Raw genomic sequence first — 18,113 nt, 5'->3', positions numbered from 1 at the left:
CAGTCAGGGGAACTATTAAACCCCTAAGAAAACAGACCTCATTTTCTACGGAGGGAACGAACAGAAATCTGAGTCTCTGCAAGACGCAGCTGATCCTGCAGAAGCACTGCGCTGCGACACAGCGTTAAGTGCCTGGAAACCTGGAGGAGCATTCTGGAAGGTGACTTCTCAAGCTCGTGGAACTGGAGGGGAGGCAGCCCTCAGGGTCAGCCACTCGCCAGTGGGGATTTGAGAACACTTTTTTCCCAGCTGAGGCCTGGGTATATGGTTGAAGATGCAACACCATAATTGAGGCTGAGGGGAGACGACTGCTGATAAAAAGACAGGAGCTAATTTCTCCGGAGGAAAGGAATCACCCACAATAAATGGAATAAGGACTAATTGGGACTTTCTGGCGCAATGCTGGGTCAGACCCCACCCACTGCTCACCTTCTCAGGACAAAATTCAGGATTGCTCTGACGCAGTTTGCTGGGTCTGCCTTTGATAACCGCATAGCAAAACATCGTTATCACCATCACGAAGAGGAAGTAACTGGTGTGCATGAGATGCAAGTTTATTAATGAGCGGTCATCCTAAACAAAGAGAATAAACCAGAAACATCTGCACTGAGTTACTGAGAGATTTTAATGCTGGGTTCCTGGAATCAGGGTGCACAACCTCCAGACTTGCCTCAACTATCAATTCTCACATGGGAATTGAGAGTTAAACTATTAAAGCTGGAGCTTGTTAAGTGAAGACAGGGTGTTCCTGACACCACCCGTACCCTCCCTTCCTAAGGCGGTCCTCTGCCCGAATCTCCCCGCCCCTGACAAGGCCCCAGAGTCTTTAACCCCTGCTCTTCTCTTTACGTCCTCTTGCTCTGACAGCCCTCAGGTTGCATGGCTGACAGCCCAAGCCTGTGTTCCTAACTCCTCCCCTGAGAGGCTGCATCCTTCCTGGGCCTTTCCCCACGTGGACAAGCCCCTGGCTGGAAACGCCGAGGCCGGCCTTGACTCACTCCTCCTTGATGTCCCACAGGCAATCAGCCACCAGGCCCGGCCAGTCGTTGAGATCCCAGCCAGGCCCCCACTCCTGTTCCTTCTCACAGCTCCAGGCCTCAGGTGCCATCCCATTTACACGCATCAGGTGGGCAGACCAGTCTTCCTGACACACTGCTCTACAAATTCCCTGGAGCCCAAACTCAGGCAGTGATGGCCTCGTCCGAGGAGAAAGTCTAAACACCTCAGCGAGGCACAAAGGGCCTTCTGGAGCCTGGCCCCTGCCCACCATACAGCCTGATCCCCACTGCTCGCTCCCGCAGGCCCCTGGCACACCACTGTCCACAACTTGATAAAAATGAGGCGTAAGAAAAGAGAAGGACCAGGCAAAAAGAAAGATCCACCTGGCACATACGGACAGAAGAAAAGAGGATTTACACAAATTCAGTGCAGTCTGTTAAAAGTGGGCTCAAGTCTGAGCAGCAAACTAAACTAGCGAATCACCCACGAGTCCAGAGTACAGTGCCTTCCACCCATTTCCTCCTTGTAAAGTAAAATCCTACACAGGCATCAATATCTAGCCAGAGTCATCTCCTCCTATTGACTTCTGCCTTTCTGAATTCTGAACTATTTATTGCTCAGACTGACACTAACCAAATACGCTTCACTGAGTGGCTGCGTGGATGAGTAAGACTGAACCAGCCTCTGCTGTAGCCCCAGGTTAGGCACACAGCAGTGCTCAATAAATAACTGCTGTTGAACAAAGCGGAAAACAAAGAACAGAAGCAATTTTCTTAACCCAATGGGCGGCATGTTCTTCCAAGTCTCCAGCACTCCACCTGGTCTCCCAACCCAGCTGGACAGCTAGAATGGCAGGGGCTAAGCTAACCCAAGGAGGTACACAGGGCCTGCTCTAACAGTTCCTGGACACACACACACACACACACACACACACACACACACACACACACACACACACGACTGTTCTCACTTACATCTGGAACAATAACTGTAAGCTTGGGATTTAAAGCATGATAGACTTTTCCAATGGCCCCCTTGTAACACCAGAAAGGATTATAGTCTTGAGCATATTTTGTGTTGGCGTCTCTGGCAGTTGTGAAGATCTTGTACCAGAGCGTGGCGTTGCTGTAGGTGTCAGGAGCACAGTGCGGCGGCTGTCTGCAGAAGATGGGGCAAGACACATGCTCAGTGGCCTTGAGACATTTACTTGTGTCTCAGCTACCAGCGCTGGCATAGCACCAAGCAGAGCCACACGTGCAGAAGGGAGAAATAAGAAACATATTTTCTTGAGATAAATACCATTATATTTTTAGTTCAGTGATTTTTTAAAAAAATTAATAAACACGTAAAGAATAAGAAATAGGCATCCAGCACTTAGGAGTCTGGGTGTTAGACTTCTGCCTTCAGAATTCAACCCATGTCCTCTCGCATATGATGTGGCCAGAGAAGGACTCGCTCCTTTTAAGCCCATTTTCTCAAATTATCTAAACTCTTAGTCACAACTGGAAGTTTTACATACAAGGTTCTCTATCAGATATTACAACCAACAGCAAATAATGCTTAACTTGTCCTACAAACCTCCAAATGTCTAAAATAGATAAATCCCAGGATAATTATTTTAAAAGGATTCACCCTAAGATTCTTTTAAACAGGCTACATCTTGTATATTTCATGTAATTATAGATCATTATCTCCTTTCCAGAGAAAGGAGAGGCAAGAAAAGCCTTAAAGGCAAAGCGGTTACACTGAGAGCTGCTCAAAAAGAACATGAAGCAAAAGTTTCAGAAACAGTAACTATATCACAGAAAATAAGGCTCAATTTATACTATCAATTTAAAAAATAACTCTTCCTGGATAATGGAGATGAACAAAACCTTTATCTTTCAGGAGCCTTAATTGTCATTATGGTCACAGGATCAGCTCTTATTCATCTTTCCTGTGGCTTCTTCTACCAACAGGAAAGGCCACCTAAAACTTACACACAGCAACCAGATGCTTTCACAACTTTGTCGAAACACTAACCCTCTGATACTTCTATGCAGAAGTTTTACCTTTAGAAAACCAAATTAAACTGAAACCATCCTATAGACAGGTCCCAGTGATGACCATTGTACAAAGTAACACGATGCAGCTGTCCTGAGAACTGGCTCAGGCATCCCAGTCACGCTGACGGTAAATGGAGCTTCTTAGGCACACCCACCGGGGTCAGGAAAGTACTTACACGGTGACGGGGAACACGCCAGGGTGGGCTGTGAGGGTCGTGCAGGCTGTGAACACCACCTGCTCACAGCGGCCGTGAAGCGCACAGTCGTCCGAGCTCCAGGCTGTGGGCAGGGTAAAGGTAATGTTTATCTCCTCGTGGGCTTCTCTGCCTGGAAAGAGAAATTGGTTTTTTGGTAAGTAAAGCCAGAATTCATACATTTATTACTCTCTGGAATCTGAATGAATCCTGACATCAAACCCACCCAGGAATCACCTATCAGCCCACTGAAGTGGGACCCCTGCTTTTGTGGGGTTTCAGGAATAACAGCAGTTCCGAGCCAGACTCTGAGGCCTGCTCACCTGGCAGAACCACAAAATGGCAAACGGAGAGGGGTCACTTTCAGCCAAGGCCTGGAGTTGCCACGCAAGGGCCCAGGCCATGCCTGAGTGGGAAGGCTGGGGCTGGGTGAGTCATCACCATTGTTACAGCTTTCATACAGCACTCTTACCATTTTCAAACTGCTTTTATATGTACTACTTCACTTAAATTGCACCACTATCCTACGAACATGACCAAAGAAGTGTTACTGCTCCCCTTTTACATACGACTAGACTTAGGATCAGAGGGTTTAACAGACTTAAGAAAGGTCATGAGACGGGTGAGTGATGAAGTGTAAATGAATAAGGTATTCGAACGCCACAGCGGAAGAAAAAGGTCCACTTGCTACGTGGAAAACCCAGATGTCGCCCTTACCTCCTTACATGGGAACAGGTCTCACCTGGTACAGCCAACAGGAGGCTGGCAGGCACTCCCAAGTTCCTTCAAGGACTTTAAAAGGTTCTTGGTAACCAAACCAAAGATGATTCTTCCAAGGCCCAAGCCTCTGGCACAAAGCCTTTCCTGATTATTCCAGCTTCTACTACTTTCTCAACCTTCTCCTGAATCACCTACAATCACCTACAATCAGTCTGTCATGCGTTTAGTACTAGTCCAAGGGCAGTGCTCAATGTTCCATAGGTGTTTATTTTTAATATTATTTAACAAGCATTTATATAGCATTTCCTTTGTGCCAGGAACTATTTTAAGTGCTTGATGAATATTAACTCACGTTATGCTTGTCTCTTCCATATCCCAAAATTCCAAAGGGAAGAGACCAGGCTTTTTCTAGTTTTTAGTACTTAGCCCAGTGCATTCACAAAATTTTAAGACTAGTAGCAATATCTGTAGTGTGTACTGAAAACTCCAAAATGATGAGCCAGAATAAAAAACTGGTGTTTTTAACAGACTCACAGATACAGAGAACAGACTTGTGGTTGCCGAGGGGTGGGCTGGTCGGGGAGGGATGGATTGGGAATTGGGATTAGCAGAGGCAAACTATTATATACAGGATGGATAAACAACAAGGTCCTGCACGGGGAACCATATTCAATATCCTGTGACAAACCATAATGGAAAAGAATATGAAGAATATATATAACTGAGTCACTTTGCTGTACAGCAGAAATTAACACAACACTGTAAATCAACTATACTTCAATAAAATTTAAAAAAATAAAAACTCAAAAATTTTTAAATGTGTTTTTAAATATTAAGACCAGAAATAGGCCTTATAATTTTTTTCCCAGTCTCCTACTCTTATGGGCTTTTATTGAGAGCCTACTGCATACCAAACACTTTAATAAGTGAAGATGTAGTAGAAATGGTGCCTTCTTGGCTTTGTTTAGTTCAAACTCAACAAAAGGGAAGACATATACAAAAAATAAAAAACAGTCTGATGAGTAAAACCGTACACTCTAATGCTCTGTGTTGTAACAGCTGTTACCTGAGAAAGCCCGGAGGGAAGCGGCTAACACTCACATACCTGAGAGTCCAATCTGATGCCCGAGAACGGTCGAGTACAGATGGGTGACGTTGCGAGAGAACCCGCCAAAGGGTTTGAGTGGGTCCAGGGTTAGGGTGATTGCAACTGAGATGTTCACTGGGCCTGGATCCTCCAGGGACTGCGGAGACTGGGTGGACATCCTGGCCTGGCCGCTGGCCACTGTGCTTTCCAGAGCTGTGGTGTCGTTTGTGAGATGCTTTAGTGTTTCATTCTCTGATACGCACAAGTCCAAATCATTAAACCGCAGCAGAAAAGTATTCCAATCCTTCAGTAAAACGAGAGAGAGGAAAACAAGCCTGAGCCGACTGAAAGTGCTGCCAGCGCAATGACAATCACAACCTCCGGTGTGGCGTCACACAACAGGGGAACCATGCCTCAGAGTCAGTCCTTCAAAATACAACAACACAGCCTTCAGCCTCTTGTGCTGGCGTAATAGCGTGGTTTTCCAACCACTCTCACGTTCAAAATCTAAAATATAAACTCTTCATTGGCATGAGCTATTACACTGTGAGATTAAGCCAACTTACTCAGGAAAATATGTAAAGAAAAAAAAGGGTATTAAACTTACAGGAAATGATCTAGCCTCAGAATCAAGCTTGAAAAGCAAGCTTGAACAAAAGTAGTAAAACATTAAAAGTATTAATCCAAACTCATTTAGCAGTTACAATTAGTTATTTTTTAAAAATTAAGGCCGCCTTAAAATATTTTCTCCTAAGGTCAATTTTCTACACCTTGCTTTCTGTCTTGGGAACGCAAAACTGCAGTAAATACCAACACTCGTGTGGTATTTTCCCCCTCGTCATGGACTTTGGATGCCACTTTAGAACAGGAACAATTTCAAAAGAGAGGAGAAAAGATGTTTTCAGGCTTCTCTTAATATCTGTACTGATGGTTTAAATTATAAGCAGTTTTAAAACTGACACCAACAAAGTACCCACCAGGGTGTGTTTTTAGTTTTAGCAGACACCCAAAGATGAACTCAGGCTAAAATAGCAACAACAAACCAACTGAGGCTGTTACATACAACTTCTTTCTCCCAAGCAACATTATCTACACCTGCCAAAGGTGAAGACAAACCAAGTTATATATTTTTTTTAATAAATTTATTTATTTCATTTATTTTATTTTTGGCTGTGCTGGGTCTTCATTGCTGCATGCGGGCTTTCTCTAGTTGCGGCGAACGGGGGCTACTCTTCATTGAAGTGCGCAGGCTTCTCATTGCGGTGGCTTCTCCTGTTGCAGAGCATGGGTTCTAGGCATGGGGGCTTCAGTAGTTGTGGCTCATGGGCTCCAGAGCACAGGATCAGTAGTTGTGGCGCATGGGCTTAGTTGCTCCACGGCATGTGGGATCTTCCCGGACCAGGGCTCGAACCCGTGTCCCCTGCATTGGCAGGCAGATTCTTAACCACTGCGCCACCAGAGAAGCCCCAAGTTACGTTTTGAATAACTCTAAAATTGATTAAAAATGCCATTCGGAGTAATCCCTAACCAGTCAGGTCTACCTTTATAGCCTCAGTTTATCAGTATCTGGCATTTAGTAAGAAGGCAACCAGCTATTTAAAATTACATTCTCCCTGACACCTACAAACTCAGCAGACCATTAAGGAACATCAGGGCTGAAAATGAACATCCTAGTCTCACCCCTTCCTATTCCAGACATGAGGAAACTGAGGCCCAGAGCAAATTAGGGACTCTCCAATGCCAGCTGAGTTGAAGACAGACTCAGAATTGTTTTCTGATTCACAGCGCCAAACTTTCCCCATACACCTAGGATCCTCATTTGAAAATAAAATCACTAAATTAATCATAATCAAAGTTCTGCAGCATCTTGCAGCTCTGCTTTCCTGCAGAGTTCGAGTCCATTCTGAACAGCTGGCCAAGGCCAATGTCAAGCCCCATTTCGATTAAGGGTTAATTATCCAGGCTACATCTTAACCATTGGCCTTGGCCGTGTGTTCAACATGGACTTGAGGTTTGAGGGAGAGCAATGCCAGGATGCTGAAGAACTTTGGTTGTGACTAGAATGTTCATTTTCAGCTCTAATGTAGGTACAGCCTGTTTGGATAACCTTTAAAGATTCAGGCAGGGTCAGGAAAGGGGGAGAATTAAGCCCGCCAGTAGGTTTCTTGGTAAGAAACTCTTTGGAAGGGTTTCACAGGAGAAATAGCTAAAACTTGTTACTTTGTATTACAGAGTTAATGTGGGAAGGTGGTCCCTCTTGCTAACATCACCTATGATCTAGAATGCCACAGAGCACAAGAGGAAGCATAATCCCCGTAACACTGAGCAAAACTCTCCTCTCGGTCACAAGGCACACACGATGCAACAATAATGCAATCCCTATCCCCGCCCCCATGCCCACTCTCACCAAGGAACACACCCAAGAAGAAAAAGTGTAAGAGAAGACACTCACAGAATCTAAGATGGGAACTAATTTGTCCTAAAAGACACTTATCCACCAGTAAATTCACCATATCATTGATTCAGCATAATTTCTAACACATAAAATAAATTTATTAATAGGTATATTGTTATTCACTCTATTAAACAAGATTATCAACTTTGTATTGTTTTCTGATATGCAGAAACACTTTTTAAATTTATTTTATGATATTTTTGATTTTTGGCTGCATTGGGTCTTCGTTGCTGCATGCAGGCTTTCTCTAGTTGTGGTGAGCGGGGGCTACTCTTTGTTGTGGTGTGTGGACTTCTCCCTGCGGTGGCTTCTCTTGTTGCAGAGCACAGGCTCTACACATGCGGGCTTCAGTAGTTGTGGCATGCAGGCTCCATTGTTGTGGCTCACGAACTCTAGAGCGCAGGCTCAGTAGTTGTGGCACACGGGCTTAGTTGCTCCGCAGCATGTGGGATCTTCCCGGACCAGGGCTCGAACCTGTGTCCCCTGCACTGGTAGGCAGAGTCTTAACCACTGTGCCACTAGGGAAGTCCCACACACATCTTTTAAAATCTGTATTATGACTGTGCAAAAACTATTATATGCCTAAACTAATGATTAAAGAGCAATGCCCAAATAATTCATTTAAATTGACCAAAAAATAAAATCTAGAAGGCAAGTCTGTAGATTACAGAAGCTTCCCTTGATAAGAAAAAGACAAATATATTTGGAAATAAGGTTCTGCTTTCTAATTTCTTTAGAATTTCTTCTTCTCCAATGAAAAAGCTATCAGTACAGCCGATAAAACTCCATGACAATATATGGCTTTAAAATAACAAATGTTTACAGTTTTTAAAAATTGTAGTTGGCTAATTTAATATGAATAGCAAAGAAGTTAGTTCTTGATCTTCTTGACACAAACACTTTACAGACATACTTTCCAAAATACATGTTTCATTGCTGAAACAGTCTAACTAAAGCTGGTAGCATTATTTAAATCAATAACTATCTGACTAGGTTATTTCCTAACAAAGTGAGTCACAGCAAGATGGAAGACCAAAAATTCTGAATAAATATTACTCTTTCTCACTGGGATAAAAGTCACAACCAAAGAAAGGTAAGTGGAGAGCCAAAAGGTGTTTTCCCACTCTATAAAGGTCCAGCCAGTCTGAGAGGAGAACTTAGAATTTACTATACCTCTGCCATTTCTGGTGACTTGATCTCCTTGATTTTGAAGAAATAGCCCAAGGTCAGGAAAGCTATTGCCATGGCGCTTACACTGATCATAAAGACCACCAAGGGGGGCCGGCTGCTGATGTACACCTTCAGGTTCTCCAGGGGGTTGATGTTGAACATTATTCTGATCAGCTCCACCTGAAAGGAAGGAATCAGAAGACTCACCCACTGACTCGCCAAGAGAAAACCTGTGACTCTCACTTCTGTTTCCTTTGACGGTTTCGGGGGGTGAGGAGGTCACTCATTATTGAACTTGAGAACTATCTGATCATAAATCCATTCAGAAGAGTAGAAGGATATAAAAGACCACTAAATGCTAATTGTCATTGTTTCCAAGTGCTAGGATCTTGAAAGATAGGCATTCTTTCGGTTTGAATTTTCTAATTATTCTTTAATGAACATTTGCTACTTCCATATTACTTAAGAAAATGTTTAAGTAAGTCAGTAATACGACACAAATGCATGCCAACATGTACAAAAATAAACTGAGGATGCTCTCATTTCCTACCACTGAAGAGCTGAATCCTATTTATTCAACATTCTGTCCTGTTCACCACCATACCATGCCCATCCCAGCACCTGGCAGAGAGTAGGCACTCAACAAATACTGAATTTTATCACTCCCCTGCTTAAAGCCCTCCTAAGGCTTCCCACTGGACCTGGCATGAGATTCCCTGTGAAGGCCCACAGGGTGTCATTATCCAGAAGCCCCGCCAACCTCCATGACTACATCTCCACCAACATTCCCTCCTCATTCACCGGCCACTGGCCACACTGGCCTTGCTATTTTTCAGGATCAGCTTGTTAATTTCTGCAAAAAGTCAGCTGTGACTGTGACAGGGATTACACTGAACCCACAATCAGTCTGGGGAGTACCACCACTTCAACAATATTATCTTCCAGTCCACGAACCTGGGGGATGCCTTTCCACTTATTTCCGCTCTCTTTCATTTATTTCAATATTTGTAGTTATCAAAGCATATGTTTGCACTTCTTTTGCTAAACTTATTCCTAAGTATTTTATTCTTGGAATTGTGAACACGTCCTATCTGCAGGCTTTTTACCTCTGCCTGGAATGCTTTAGCCCCAAATTTCCGCATGCTTGCCTTCTTACAGTGCAGGTCCATGCTCAGCAGCCAGCTCGCACAGAGGCTTTCCCTGAGCACCCTCAGCCCCCCGCCTCCCAGGACCCTGCTTGACTTCCGTCACACTGTTTAGTTAAACTTCTACTCGTTTACAGTCTATCATCCCTCATTTGTGAGCTCCGAGAGCAGACACTTTGCCAGTCTTGCTCACTGCTATGGCCCTGGCTCCTGGTCCCTGAAACAGTAGCTGGCATGCAATGAGCTCTTATATACATGATCAGACTACAACACTAAAACTACTTAAAAAATCTGTGCCAGCTTTTAAATTTTAGAGAGAAAAAGATGCATCAACAGCCCCTAAGAACCAATAGCAGCCACGTGCAACAAGCCAGGCTGTGTACCTGTTTGTTTTCACAAGAGTCTTTGACTCAACATTCTGTTTCTGAGATTTCTCTCTGTTGATTCAGTCTATTGGGTTTACCTGCTGTATAGGATGCAACTGTATCACAGTTGAGTTATCACAGGCATAGAAGCCCAGCTGGGTTCTTCCCACTGTTTCACTCACAAAGGGCACCACAGCAGGCACAAGAGTGGTTCTAACACAACGAGGTCACCAGTAGGCCCGTCTGCAACTTGACTTTGTATTGTCAGACTCTCCAAGGAAGTCATACCAGTTTACACTTCCCCCAACAAGGAAAAGGCTCGCTCCATTTCCCAACATTCATGCCAACACTTGATATTCTAAGGCAATCTTGTGGATCTGGACCAATGAGATCATGTGAAATTGTATCTCACCATTATTTTAAATTACATCTCCCTGAAACAGAGTATCTTTTTACTTCTTTACCGGCCATTTAAATTCTTCCTAGGTGAACTGCCTGAATCTTTGGCCATTTACCAGTAGGATGTTTGTCTATGTCTTATTAATGTTTAAAATAATTTTTTGATATTTTAGATACTGAGCCTTTTCCAATTTTTTTAAAATGACATATATAACTACTCCAAGCTTTACAACAAATGTGAATCATCACAACAAACCAGCTTTACAACAAATGCTAAAGGAACTTCTCTAAGTGGGAAACACAAGAGAAGAAAAGGACCTACAAAAACAAACTCAAAACAATTAAGAAAATGGTAACAGGAACATACATATCAATAATAACCTTGAATGTAAATGGATTAAGTGCCCCAACCAAAAGACACAGATTGGCTGAATGGCTACAAAAATAAGACCCATATATATGCTGTCTACAACACCTACTTCAGACCTAGGGACACATACAGACTGAAGGTGTGAAGGGATGAGAAAAGATATTCCATGCAAATGCACATCAAAAGAAAGCTGGAGTAGCTATACTCATATCTGATAAAACAGACTTTAAAGTAAAGACTGTTACAAGAGATAAGGAGGGACACTACATAATGATCAAAGGATCAATCCAAGGAAAAGATATAACAATTATAAATGTTTATGCACCCAACATAGGAGCACCTCAATACATAAGGCAAATGCTAACAACCAAGAAAGAAAAAATCGACAGTAACACAATAATAGTAGGGGACTTCAACACCCCACTTACACCAATGGATAGACCATCCAAACAGAAAATAAATAAGGAAACACAAGCTTTAAATGACACAACAGACCAGATAGATTTAATTGATATTTATAGAACATTCCACCCAAAAGTGGCAGAATACACTTTCTTCTCAAGTGCACATGGAACATTCTCCAGGACACATCACCTCTTGGGTCACAAATCAAGCCTTGGAAAATTTAAGAAAATTGAAATTGTATCAAGCATCTTTTCTGACCACAATGCTATGAGATTGGAAATCAATTACAGGAAAAAAGTGTAAAAAACACAAATACATGGAGGCTAAACAGTGCTGTACTAAATAAACAAGAGATCACTGAAGAAATCAAAGAAGAAATAAAAAAATACATAGAAACAAATGACAATGAAAACACTACAACCCAAAACGTATGGGATGCAGCAAAAGCAGTTCTAAGAGCGAAGTTTAAAGCAATTCAATCTCACCTCAAGAAACAAGAAAATTCTCAAATAAACAATATAACCCTACACTTAAAACAACTAGAGACAATAAATGCTGGAGAGGGTGTGGAGAAAAGGGAACACTCTTGCACTGTTGGTGGGAATGTAAATTGATACAGCCACTATGGAGAACACTATGGAGGTTCCTTAAAAAACTAAAAATAGAACTACCATACGACCCAGCAATCCCACTACTGGGCATATACCCTGAGAAAACCATAATTCAAAGAGTCATGTACCAAAATGTTCACTGCAGCTCTATTTACAATAACCAGGACATGGAAGCAACCTAAGTGTCCATCATCGGATGAATGGATAAAGAAGATGTGGCACATATATACAATGGACTATTACTCAGCCATAAAAAGAAACGAAATGGAGTTATTTATAGTGAGGTGGATGGAGTTAGAGTCTGTCATACAGAGTGAAGTAAGTCAGAAAGAGAAAAACAAATACAGTAGGCTAACACATATATATGGAATCTAAGGGGAAAAAAAAAAAGGTCATGAAGAACCTAGTGGCAAGACGGGAATAAAGACACAGACCTACTAGAAAATGGACTTGAGGATATGGGGAGGGGGAAGGGTAAGATGCAACAAAGAGAGAGAGTGGCATAGACATATATACACTACCAAACATAAAATAGATAGCTGATGGGAACCAACCGCATAGCACAGGGCGATCAGCTCTGTGCTTTGTGACCACCTAGAGGTGTGGGATAGGGAGGGCGGGAGGGAGGGAGATGCAAGAGGGAAGAGATATGGGAACATATGTGTATGTGTAGCTAATTTACTTTGTTATAAAGCAGAAACTGGCACACCATTGTAAAGCGATTATACTCCAATAAAGATGTTAAAAAAAAAAAAAAACAACTAGAGAAAGAAGAACAAAGAAAACCCAAAGTCAGTAGAAGGAAAGAAATTATAAAAATCAGAGCAGAAATAACTGAAATAGAAACGAAGAAAACAACAGCAAAGATCAATAAAACTAAAAGCTGGTTCTTTGAGAAGATAAACAAAATTGATAAACCATTAGCCAGACTCCTCAAGAAAAAAAGGGAGATGATGCAAATCAATAAAATTAGAAATGAAAAAGAAGGAATCACAAGTGACACTGCAGAAATACAAAGGATTATAAGAGACTACTACAAACAACTATATGTCAATAAAATGGACAACCACAAGGAAATGGACAAATTCTTGGAAAGGTACAATTTTCCAAGATTGAACCAGGAAGAATTAGAGAATATAAGCAGACCTATCACAAGTAATGAAATTGAAACCATAATTAAAAATCTTCCAACAAACAAAAAAGTCCAGGACCAGATGGCTTCACAGGCGAATTCTATCAAACATTTAGAGAAGAGCTAACACCGATCCTTCTCAAACTCTTCCAAAAAACTGCACAGGCAGAAACACTCCCAAATTCATTCTACAAAGCCACCATCACCCAGATACCAAAACCAGAAAAAGATATCACAAAAAAAGAAAATTATAGGGACTTCCCTGGTGGCGCAGTGGTTTAGAATCCGCCTGCCAATACAGAGGACACGGGTTCGAGCCCTGGTCTGGGAAGCTCCCACATGCCATGGAGCAACTAAGCCTGTGCACCACGACTACTGAGCCTGCGCTCTAGAGCCCATGAGCCACAAATACTGAGACCCCGTGCTGCAACTACTGAAGCCTATGCTCCTAGAGCCTGTGCTCCGCAACAAGAGAAGCCACTGCAATGAGAAGCCTGTGCACTGCAACGAAGAGTAGCTCCCACTTGCCACAACTAGAGAAAGCCCACATGCAGCAATGAAGACCCAATGCAACCAAAAATAAAGTTAAAAAAAAAAATTATAGACCAGTATCACTGATGAACAAAGATGCAAAAATCCTGAACAAAATACTAGCAAACAGAATCCAATAACACATTAAAAGGATCATACACCATGATCAAGTGGGATTTATCCCAGGTATGCAAGGATTCTTCAATATACTCAAGTCAATCAATGTGATACACCACATTAACAAATTAAGGAATAAAAAACCATACGATCATCTGAATAGATGCAGAAAAAACTTTTGACAAAATTGAACACCCATTTATTATAAAAACTCTCCAGAAAATGGGCATAGAGGGAACCTACCTCAACATAATAAAGGCCATATATGACAAACCCACAGCAAGCATCGTACTCAATGGTAAAAAACTGAAAGCATTTCCACTAAGATCAGGAATAAGACAAGGATGTCCACCCTCGCCACTATTATTCAACATAGTTTTGGAAGTCCTGGCCATGGCAATCAGAGAAGAAAAAGAAATAAAAGGAATCCAAATTGGAAAAGAAGAAGTAAAATTGTCACTGTTTGTGGATGACATGATACTATATATAGAAGATCCTAAAGATGCCACTAGAAAACTACTAGAACTAATCAATGAATTTGGTAAGGTTGCAGGATACAAAATTAATGCACAGAAATCTCTGGCATTCCTATACACCAACAACAAAAAATCAGAAAGAGAAATTAAGGAAACAATCCCATTTACCATTACAACAAAAACAATAAAATACCTAGGAATAAACCTGCCTAAGGAGGCGAAAGACTTTATTCAGAAAACTATAAAACACTGATTAAAGAAATCAAAGACGACATAAACAGATGGAGAAATATACCATGTTCTTTGACTGGAAGAATCAATATTGTGAAAATGACTATACTGCCCAAAGCAATCTACAGATTCAAGGCAATCCCTATCAAACTACAAACAGCATTCTTCACAGAATTAGAACAAAAAATTTTACAATTCATATGGAAACACAAAAGACCCCAAATAGCCAAAGCAATCTTGAGAAAGAAAAACGGAGTTAGAGGAATCAGGCTCCCTGACTTCAAACTGTACCACAAACCTACAGTAATCAAGACAGTATGGTACTGGCACAGAAACAGAAATATAGATCAATGGTACAGGACAGAATGCCCAGAGATAAACCCACGCACATATGGTCACCTAATTTACGACAAAGGAGGCAAGAACATACAATGGAGAAAAGACAGCCTCTTCAATAACTCTTACAGGAAAACATAGGAAAAACACTCTATGACATAAACCACAGCAAGATCTTTTTTGACCCACGTCCTAGAGTAACGGAAATAAAAACAAAAATAAACAAATGGGACTTAAAAGCTTTTGCACAGCAAAGGAAACCATAAACAAGACGAAAAGACAACCCTCAGAATGGGAGAAAATATTTGCAAATGAAACAACAAAGGATTAATCTCCAAAATATACAAACAGCTCATGGAGCTCAATATCAAAAAAACAAACAATCCAGTTAAAAAATGGGCGGAAGACCTAAATGTCTACATTTCACCAAGGAAGACATATAGATGGCCAAGAGGCACATGAAAAGCTGCTCAACATCACTAATTATTAGAGAAATGCAAATCAAAACTACAATGAGGTATCACCTCACACCAGTCAGAATGGCTATTATCAAAAAATCTAGAAACAATAAATGCTGGAGAGGGTGTAGTGAAAAGGGAACCCTCCTGCACTGTTGGTGGGAATGTAAATTGATACAGCCACTATGGAGAACACTATGGAGGTTCCTTAAAGAACTAAAAATAGAACTACCATACGACCCAGCAATCCCACTACTGGGCATATACCCTGAGAAGACCATAATTCGAAAAGAGTCATGTACCACAATGTTCCACTGCAGCACTATTTACAATAGCCAGGACATGGAACCAACCTAAATGTCTATCGACAGATGAATGAATAAAGAAGATGTGGCACATATATACAATGGAATACTACTCAGCCATAAAAAGAAATGAGTTATTTGTAGTGAGGTGGATGGACCTAGAGTCTGTCATACAGAGTGAAATGAGTCAGAAAGAGAAAAACAAATACCGTATGCTAACGCATATATATGGAATCTAAAAAAAAAAAAAGGCACTGATGAACCCAGTTGCAGGGCAGGAATAAAGACGTAGACGTAGAGAATGGACTTGAGGACATGGGGTGGGAGGGGGAAGCTGGGACAAAGTGAGAGAGTGGCATGGATATATATACACTACCAAATGTAAAACAGTTAGCTAGCGGGAAGCAGCAGCATAGCACAGCGAGATCAGCTCGGTGCTTTGCGATGACCTAGAGGGGTGGGATAGGGAGGGTGGGAGGGAGGCTCAAGAGCGAGGGGATATGGGGACATGTGTATGCACATGGCTGATTCACTGTGGTGTACAACAGAAACTAACACAGTATTGTGAAGCAATTATACTCCAATAAAGATTTAAAAAAAAAACCCACTGTAGTATAGCAGAAACTAATGCAACATTGTAAATTAACTGTACACTAATAAAAATTTAAAAAATAAAATAGTGCAAGCAATAACAGTGTTTCCTTCCAACACTTATTTCATTTTTTTTTCTTTTTCTTACTACTTTGCCTAGAACCTTCAGTGAAATGATGACTAGAAGTGGCAACAATAGGAATCCTTGCCTCATTCCTGGCTTTAAAGCAAATGCTTCTAATGCTTCACTATTAAATATGGCATATGTTAAAGGTTTCTGAAATTCCTCACCAGGTTAAAGTACCCTCTACTTCAAGTTTGCAAAGATAATTTCATTATAAATAAGTGTTACACTTTAATGAATGCTTTATCTGCAACCTCCGAACAATCAAGTTTTCTCCTTTAATTTGTTAATATGAACTATGTTAGCTGATTTTTTTCATGATGACTCACATTTGCATTCTTTGGATAAACTTAATATAATCATGATCTTTTAAAACTATATTGCTGACTAATGTTTGCTAAATTTTATCCTGAATTTCCACACCTATTCGCAAGTGAGATAAAAAAAAATTATAAGCCATAATTACTGTATATACTCCTTTACTTGTATAACTAAGTCATTCTAGTATCATAAGATTAATTGAATGTATTCACTCATCTATTTTCTAGAACAATGTGTATAAGATATTTGCTTCTATTTCTGGGAAGCTTGATAGACCTTGACCAAAAAACCATCTGGACTCAAGTTTTTCTCTAGTTTTGTATTTTGGTGGGCTGTCTTAACTCTTTATTCATGTTCTAAAAATAAGTCTATGTTTTCTATTTCTAGTAAGTCAATTTTGTTAAGATGTATTATTCTAGGAAATTGCCCATTTTATATTTTTTTTTAAGATTTCTGGCACAGTATTATCTTGTGATTTGTTTAATTTTTACTTGTAGTCATGTTCTTTTTCATTACAGATGTTTTTGTGTTTGTTTTCTCCTCTCTCCTTGTAATCAGTTTTACCAGAGCTGTATTGTATTTGTGTTTTCAAAGAGCCAGTATTTGGTTTTATAGATTATATATAGATAATTTCTTTTTTTTCTTTTTCAGTAATTTCTACATTTAAAAAAAATTATTTTTCTCCATCTGCCTTCTTTGGGTTAACTCAGTTTGGTTTTCCTAACCTCTTCAGTTGGAATCTTATCTCGGATTTTTCTGTTTTTAATGGAGGCATTTCAAAATACAAACTTCCCTCAACATACTCCTTCTTTAGCTGCATTACTTTCCCTCACCATTAGCATCAATCTAATCCATCAGCAAATCTTGTTGATTTTCTTTCCAAAACGCATCTCAGATCTACCCACTGTGTCCTATCTTCTTGTTAAGATGACAGAGACTATCACTGTATCAGTCCTCTACAGCCCTACGACCTCTATATCCAAGTGCCCGCTGAACATCCTTATATATTCTACAACATGTTCAAAACTGAACTAATCTGCATTCCTGCCTAATCTGACTCTTCCTCCTGTATTCCCCATCTCAATCTAGAACTTTGGAAAACATCCTAGACTGCTTCTGCCCCATATCCAAGCAACTACTAAGTGCTAAAGATTCTATTTTTTTAAAAAATAAATTTAATTTATATTTTTTATTTTTGTCTGCGTTGGGTCTTCGTTGTTGCGCGTGGGTTTTCTCTAGTTGCAGCGAGCAGGGGCTACTCTTTGTTGTGGTGCGTGGGCTTCTCATTGCGGTGGCTTCTCTTGTTGCTGAGCACGGGCTCTAGGCGCGCGGGCTTCAGTAGTTGTGGCTCACAGGCTCTAGAGCACAGGCTCAGTAGTTGTGGCACACGGGCTTAGTTGCTCTGTGGCATGTGGGATCTTCCCAGGGCTTGAACCCGTGTCCCCTGCATTGGCAGGCGGATTCTTAACCACTGTGCCACCAGGGTAGTCCAAGATTCTGTTTCTTTAACATCACTTACTTCTGAC

At 41.1% G+C, this 18,113-nt stretch overlaps 1 protein-coding gene across 7 annotated transcripts in view; it reads right to left on the bottom strand.

The window, feature by feature from the left end:
• The window catches only part of TMEM248 (transmembrane protein 248), a 32,367-nt gene that overhangs the window by 2,839 nt on the left and 11,415 nt on the right, over nt 1-18,113 (bottom strand). For 2 of the 7 annotated variants that reach the window (XM_082432399.1, XM_082432400.1), the window contains exons 2-6: nt 8,674-8,850; nt 5,064-5,349; nt 3,221-3,371; nt 1,918-2,157; nt 1,639-1,886 (exon numbers count right to left, since the gene is read on the bottom strand). In XM_082432399.1, coding sequence (XP_082288525.1) covers nt 1,718-1,886; nt 1,918-2,157; nt 3,221-3,371; nt 5,064-5,349; nt 8,674-8,832 — 1,005 coding nt within the window. In that variant the 5' untranslated portion in view covers nt 8,833-8,850 and the 3' untranslated portion in view covers nt 1,639-1,717. The other 5 variants (XM_082432401.1, XM_082432403.1, XM_082432398.1 and 2 more) reach the window with 5 other exon arrangements.

Source organism: Balaenoptera physalus (genome assembly GCF_965194825.1).
Source record: "Balaenoptera physalus genome assembly, chromosome: 16".
Classification (NCBI taxonomy): Eukaryota; Metazoa; Chordata; class Mammalia; order Artiodactyla; family Balaenopteridae; genus Balaenoptera; species Balaenoptera physalus.
The sequence above is the reverse complement of the archived record's forward strand: the minus strand, read 5'-3'. Positions and strand labels throughout refer to the sequence as shown.